The sequence below is a fragment of the Arachis ipaensis genome, chromosome B01 (genome assembly GCF_000816755.2).
Source record: "Arachis ipaensis cultivar K30076 chromosome B01, Araip1.1, whole genome shotgun sequence".
Taxonomy (NCBI): domain Eukaryota; kingdom Viridiplantae; phylum Streptophyta; class Magnoliopsida; order Fabales; family Fabaceae; genus Arachis; species Arachis ipaensis.
In genome coordinates, this window is record NC_029785.2 from 131,257,929 (window position 1) to 131,264,606 (window position 6,678).

Genomic DNA, 6,678 nt, shown 5'->3' on the forward strand with positions numbered 1-6,678 from the left:
TAAACTAAAAAAAAAAAAACTTTAAAAAAAATATTCTTAAATAGAAGGATAATTCTTTTTAAGACTACTTTTAAATTCCTCCTAATGTGAAGCAAGCTTCATATGAAAAAGTTGTAACTTCATCGCCATCTTTGTCATAGTATCTACCACCGTGTTTACATTTCTCATAATTAAACGAAAGTCAACATGCCAATTCCGATGTATGATATTTTTTATTTTGAGTACCAATAGATCAATAAACCCAAAACTATCTTCATAATTAGTAATAACTAACAAAATTAAATACTTCCACCTAAAATCATTCATTGATTTTCCTTTTCATTTTCATTTTTGTTGAATTTTGATTAAAATACTTGGGATTCGTAGTGAAACTGGTTTATTTTAAACACAAAAAACCCACGTGTCAATGCCTCGTGTGAAATATGTCCCAGAGCGTCCGTAGTTCATGTATCTGTTGAGACATGGGCAGTGTCTGCGATTGAACGATAAGAGCAGTTACAGTTATAAATGCATAATAGACTCATAGGTCGTGACTCGTGAGCTAACTAACAGCCACGCGCCACGTGACACACTCAATCCTTTTCACTGCCATTGCCATATAAATCCCCTCCCTCCCATTTTCATGCATTTCTCTTCCCACTCTATTCCCCACACCAAGCCAAGACCAGGTACTCTCTCTCTCTTTCTCTCTCCGTCTTCTTCGTTTCGTTTCCAATCTCAGATCTCCCTCCTTCCTCTGCTGTTGTTTCCGATTCCCTGTCATGTGTGTGGGTTCACGTTTAGCCACTTCCATTCCACATGCTATTCGTGAGCATTCGCATTCGTATTCGCTAGATCTTTCATGCATGTTTCATTACTCCTTCATTTGAAATGCCGGATTCGGAATTTTGTATTTGCGTTCATTGTTTGGATCTTAAATGCGTTACGCTTCGATTTGGTGGTAGCTGAGCTTTGCTTTTCATGTGTTGGATGAACGTTAGATTTTAGTTGGTTTAATTTAATGCGTAATTAGTAAAGCCTATCGTCACGTCCGTTTCGTTGGGGTAACTTGTTAGTTTAATATTTGGTATAGTTTAATATTTGTCCCGGTTTGGATCTGTTTTGTTGAAAAAAAAATTTTCTTGTTATTATTATTATGGTTCATTTGATTGCGATTGCGAGAATGTGAGTGATAGGGTAGGGTCCATTTTTCTTCGTCAATGTATGTTTTGAATTCATTTCCTCCCTTTATTTCAAGCTAAAGAGGCCTCACATTCTGGTTTGTTCTCTTCCTGTTTTGTTTTTTCCTGCATTCTAACTCCCGCGTCTGCTTTGTTTTTCTATTCAGATTTTATATCATGGAATTCGGAATGATTTTCTATAATATTATTAAGGGTATTAGTTTACTAATGTTTAAGTTTAAATATCAACCTTACCTCTGTCTGTGATTTGACTGTTATACAGGATATATTATTAAATTTTATATTTTTACTGTTTCGGGTTTCTGCTGCAACTAGAAAGTAATTCACTCGTATGTCACCAGGTATATCTTTGTCATGGCGACAGGACAATTATTCTCCAGTAACACACAGGCTTTATTCTACAACTACAAGCAACTACCCATCCAGCGGATGCTTGATTTTGACTTTCTTTGTGGTTTGTGTCGACTCTTTCATCATATTCCTCCACACAAACATTAACGAGTTATATGACTACACACTGATCATTGTTTAGTTTTCAATTTTAATGGAAGCTCCAATTTTTTATTTATAGGCAGGGAAACACCATCAGTTGCTGGAATAATTAATCCTGGTTCTGAGGGATTTCAGAAGCTCTTTTTTGGTCAACAGGAAATCGCCATCCCAGTTCATTCTACGTATGAATAGTTCATGCATAATTTAAAGATTCCTCTTCCCTGCTTCAGATTTTGCTTATATAACCTGTTGTTTGTCGTAGTGCAATGTGTTCATAGCAGTATGTTTTTCTTCTTTTGCAGCATTGAAGCAGCTTGTGCTGCGCATCCTACTGCTGATGTGTTCATCAATTTTGCATCATTTAGAAGGTAAGTGGTGGTGTTGCTGTTTTGATTTGATTCGAGGCCTTTCTGGGTTTGTTCTTGCACAGTAAACGTGAAGTTTGATATACTTGCAGTGCCGCAGCATCATCCTTGTCTGCTCTGAAGCAGCCAACAATCAGAGTTGTTGCTATTATTGCCGAAGGTGTACCTGAGTTAGACACTAAGGAATTAATTGCATATGCCCGGACAAACAACAAGGTTAGAGAAGAAATGAAAATTCAAACCTACCTAATAGTTGAATAGATTATCCTGGAATACTTATTTTGAGCTAATGTTGATATATTAGGTTGTTATTGGCCCAGCCACTGTTGGAGGCATTCAAGCCGGTGCTTTTAAGATAGGTGACACAGCTGGAACAATCGACAATATAATTCATTGCAAGCTCTACAGGCCTGGATCTGTCGGATTTGTTTCTAAATCTGTATGTCTATAATCATTTTTCTGTTAAATATACATTTTCATCTTTCTCCTGTGTGGGGGAAAAACCTTTTTCAGATGGTGTTAACAAGGTGCAAAAGGTGTCCAAGATATTCGCTGATGCATAGATTTTATAACTGAATTGTTTCTATACCAACTGGTAGTTATAGTCACAATAAATTCGGAGTTTGAGCTTTATTTCTCTTGGCCTGTTCTGACGACATATTTGATGGTTTTGAGAGAAAACAACTTTTTGAACTGCAGGGTGGTATGTCCAATGAATTGTACAACTCTATTGCCCGTGTAACTGATGGAATTTATGAAGGTGCCACTGAGTTTGAATTCTAGTCTTATGATTTTGTATTTTGTATTGCTTGTTTTGAGTTATATCCTGCCGTTGCTATAGGCATTGCCATCGGAGGAGATGTTTTTCCGGGTTCCACACTTTCGGATCATGTTTTGCGATTTAACAACATTCCCCAGGTAAATTTTTGCATTTATCTTGGAGGTACTGCATATATATCAACTAATCATAAATCTCTGCTTGTAATTTAGAGCCCACAGTTTCTTGTCATTGATTAGTCTTGATTCACATTAAACCTCAGGTCAAAATGATGGTAGTACTTGGGGAACTTGGTGGGCGTGATGAGTATTCTCTTGTGGAAGCCCTAAAAGAAGGGAAAGTAACAAAACCAGTTGTTGCCTGGGTTAGTGGAACCTGTGCAAGACTCTTCAAATCTGAAGTACAATTTGGTCATGCTGTACGTCACTGCTTCATTATCTTTCACTATTTCACAATTAAAACACTGGTATATAAGAGGAGCAGTTCCTAATATTTGTTGGCATTTCCATAAATCAAGGGAGCCAAAAGTGGTGGTGAAATGGAGTCTGCTCAAGCAAAGAATCAGGCACTAAAGGAAGCTGGAGCTGTTGTTCCCACGTCATATGAATCTTTTGAAGATGCAATAAAGGAAACATATGACAAGTTGGTTAGTTCACTTGTTGTATCTTTGAAATTTCCTTTTCTTTGAGATTTACCTTCTCCCCAGCCCCAGAAGGGAGCAGTGTTTTAGAAAATTCTCTTCCCTTAGCTATAGTATCATGGTTGAGTTTCCTCTTGGAAGGTTAAAGAAGGGAATATAACACAAGTGAAGGAGTTCACCCCTCCACCTATCCCTGAGGACCTTAGCATTGCAATTAGGAATGGAAAAGTCCGCGCTCCAACTCATATCGTTTCCACCATCTCTGATGACAGAGGTATACATTGAGTTGTCTCTCTGTCTCCTAGACACAGATTTGGTAGTTGTATTAAGGTTCTCTTCCATATTTTAGGTGAGGAGCCGTGCTATGCTGGTGTACCAATGTCTTCCATTATCGAACAGGGTTTTGGTGTGGGTGATGTTATCTGTCTTTTGTGGTTCAAACGCAGCCTTCCCCGCTATTGCACTCAATTTATTGAGGTAGACTATCTAATGCTCCAGTCCTTTAAACTTCTTCTGTCCCTTCATTTCTCGGCATATCTGTCTCGAAAACATGTGCAATTGCTTGTGCTTAGCCTCAAGCCTTTTTAAAGTATGTCATAGTACTGCCAGTTTTTCATTTAGATACCGCTTTTCGAAGAAAATATTGAATACTTTCCTCCAGCTTCTCAGTTTGCTGATGTATTATATTGGACAGATATGCATCATTCTATGTGCCGACCATGGTCCTTGTGTTTCTGGTGCTCACAATGCCATAGTGACAGCGAGGGCTGGGAAGGACCTTGTCTCTTGTCTTGTATCAGGTATTACAGTGTTCAGTCTCTTTACAGCTGAGGTATGCTTAGTATCTTTAGGAGACAGTGATTCTTTATGCTAGTATTTGGTTTAAATGGTGGGAAATGTGCTTCTAAAACAGGGTTGCTTACAATCGGTCCACGATTTGGGGGCGCTGTTGATGATGCTGCTCGCTACTTCAAGGATGCTTGTGACAGGGTATGATCAATAGGCCTTTCTTATGAAGCTGGTATACTTTAGCTTTTGATACCCATCTAGAATTTCAACATGCATAACTCTGTTTTTTTTTTTCACTTGTTGCAGAGTCTTACACCTTATGAGTTTGTAGAAAGTATGAAGAAGAAAGGCATTCGTGTGCCAGGAATAGGGCACAGGTAATGCATACTTCCTGTTTGTGTGCTAATTTATAATTATTATGTTTTTGCCATAAAAATCTAAATGTATGAAGCTTGGTTTGGGTCTGCAAAATAGAATCAAGAGCAGGGATAACAAAGATAAGAGAGTCGAATTGCTACAGAAGTTTGCTCGCACGCATTTTCCTTCTGTGAAATACATTGAATATGCTGTACAAGTTGAAGACTACACCCTCACCAAGGCAAATAACTTGGTTCTAAACGTGGATGGTGCAATTGGGTCCCTTTTCTTGGACCTTCTTGCTGGAAGTGGAATGTTCACCAAACAAGAGATTGATGAAATTGTGGATATCGGCTATCTGAATGGGCTTTTTGTTCTGGCACGTTCCATTGGTCTGATTGGGTGAGTTTAGTTCAATACTATATAATTTTCATCAAGTGCAATTTTTTATTTTAACATCTTGTAGAGCAAAGCAGTTTTTGAATACACGTACATATATATACAAATAGTTAGACGATGTTAATGTTCCTCTTTAAAAATTTCAGGCATACGTTTGACCAAAAGAGATTGAAGCAGCCGCTCTACCGCCACCCATGGGAGGATGTTCTTTACACAAAGTGAGGGGATTTAGTTTGACTGAAGAACTTCTCCATGCATTAAATCAGCAATATGCTGGGACATAGTGCATAATACTGGAGGGATATATTCTTTTTGGTTTTGTTTTTGTGCTGTTAGACTAGTGTTACGGTCTATTGTTTGCTAGTCATCTTCCACTGTAAGTTATTTATATTAAAATTCCGTTAAGAAATAATTTAGTCTATTTTAAAGTTTTTCTTTTTTCTTTATTAAAACTTTGATCCCTGATCTAATTGTGGCTTCAAAAAGGAGCAATCACTAAGTTCGAGCGCATTATTTTGTAATTTGCACCTGTATGTTTATGACTTTATGCTCAAGTAAGAAAGAATTGTAATCTTGTAAGTTGCAATAAAGTTGTTTCTGTGTGGCACGACTGCACGGTGCACCCACAAGTCAAAGCTAGCTTCACCTATTTTCACGTACATTTCTTAATCTACTTTTTAAGCGATTGAATAATTTGTTGCTGCTTTAGCAACATCGGATTCGGCATAACTACCCTAATTTGTGTAAACATCTCTTAAATTAATCGTACATAATCTCATTATTTGAGAAAGGGAAGGGGAAAAAGCTAACTGTGGGATGTAATAACAACTCAGTTCCGCTAAGCATATCTTACAATACCAATTGTTTGCTCCTAGAGATGGATCACCCATGGCAGGAAATAGTGATGCGACTATCACAATCATAAAACGAGGCTTTCTGTTTAAGGCAAAGGGAAAATTTCAAGTTTTGAACACTGCAGCCTTCACTTCCCTTTAAAAAGTAATATAATTATAGATACACCTAAAATAGGAAAATATACCTAGATTCCATTTTGTTCATTGTATCAATGTATCTTTCAAGCCTGGCAAAATTGTGTGCGTGCACGCCCTTATGGCTTATTGATGATGTGCACGAAACCAACTCCTACTAAATAAACCTACCTCTACCTAAGTACCTAGTTTCTCAAAAGAGAGGGAGATAAAGCCCGATTTTTTTTATATATTCTTTTTCCTTTTCCAGCATCGCACTAGGGTAAATTAACCCACTTATTTATGAATGAACCATATCATTTACTCAATTGTTATACTATATTTAATGATTTGTTGTTTGATTGTTCTAGAATTGATTACATTTCTGTCATGAATATATGAGAAAATTTATCTAATATTACTTCAATATATTCAAATTTAGGGAAGTGTTAGGTAAACAATGACTATCTTGAACAACATGAACAACCATCAATCAAATAAAAATACATTACACCTTAATTTAATGTTACTAATTAAATTTACTCTTTTAACCCTATTAATTCACATTGTTTACATATTGTTCAAAAATGTTGTTGGTTACTTATACTTTTTCATTTGTTATCCTTATAGTCACCAAAAAAAATTTTATTATCCTTACTATTTATAAATGATCATTTTTTAGTTTTAATATATAATTCGTTATGTTTCT

General features: G+C 36.6%; 1 protein-coding gene across 4 annotated transcripts; it reads left to right on the forward strand.

The window, feature by feature from the left end:
• LOC107639214 (ATP-citrate synthase beta chain protein 1) lies at positions 529 to 5,630 on the forward strand. Of its 4 annotated transcripts, none has more exons than XM_016342690.2 (17): positions 529 to 668; positions 1,523 to 1,635; positions 1,753 to 1,855; positions 1,976 to 2,041; positions 2,131 to 2,254; positions 2,343 to 2,477; positions 2,738 to 2,798; positions 2,880 to 2,956; positions 3,079 to 3,234; positions 3,334 to 3,462; positions 3,598 to 3,730; positions 3,806 to 3,933; positions 4,151 to 4,256; positions 4,370 to 4,446; positions 4,552 to 4,622; positions 4,720 to 5,004; positions 5,148 to 5,630. In XM_016342690.2, exons 2-17 carry the CDS (start codon positions 1,536 to 1,538, stop codon positions 5,221 to 5,223), a joined length of 1,827 nt encoding a protein of 608 aa, XP_016198176.1. In that variant the 5' UTR covers positions 529 to 668; positions 1,523 to 1,535; the 3' UTR covers positions 5,224 to 5,630. The 4 variants fall into 4 exon arrangements, with proteins under 4 accessions (XP_016198176.1, XP_020961012.1, XP_016198184.1 ...); XM_021105353.1 differs by lacking the exon at positions 529 to 668 and adding an exon at positions 786 to 807; XM_016342698.2 differs by lacking the exon at positions 529 to 668 and adding an exon at positions 1,173 to 1,258.

Coding starts and splice junctions, on each gene's coding strand:
- LOC107639214 (XM_016342690.2), top strand. CDS start 1,536: ATGGCGACAGGACAATTATTCTCCAGTAACACACAGGCTTTATTCTAC. Junction 3,934..4,150: donor ATTGCACTCAATTTATTGAG/GTAGACTATCTA, acceptor TATATTGGACAG/ATATGCATCATTCTATGTGC. Junction 4,447..4,551: donor TCAAGGATGCTTGTGACAGG/GTATGATCAATA, acceptor CACTTGTTGCAG/AGTCTTACACCTTATGAGTT.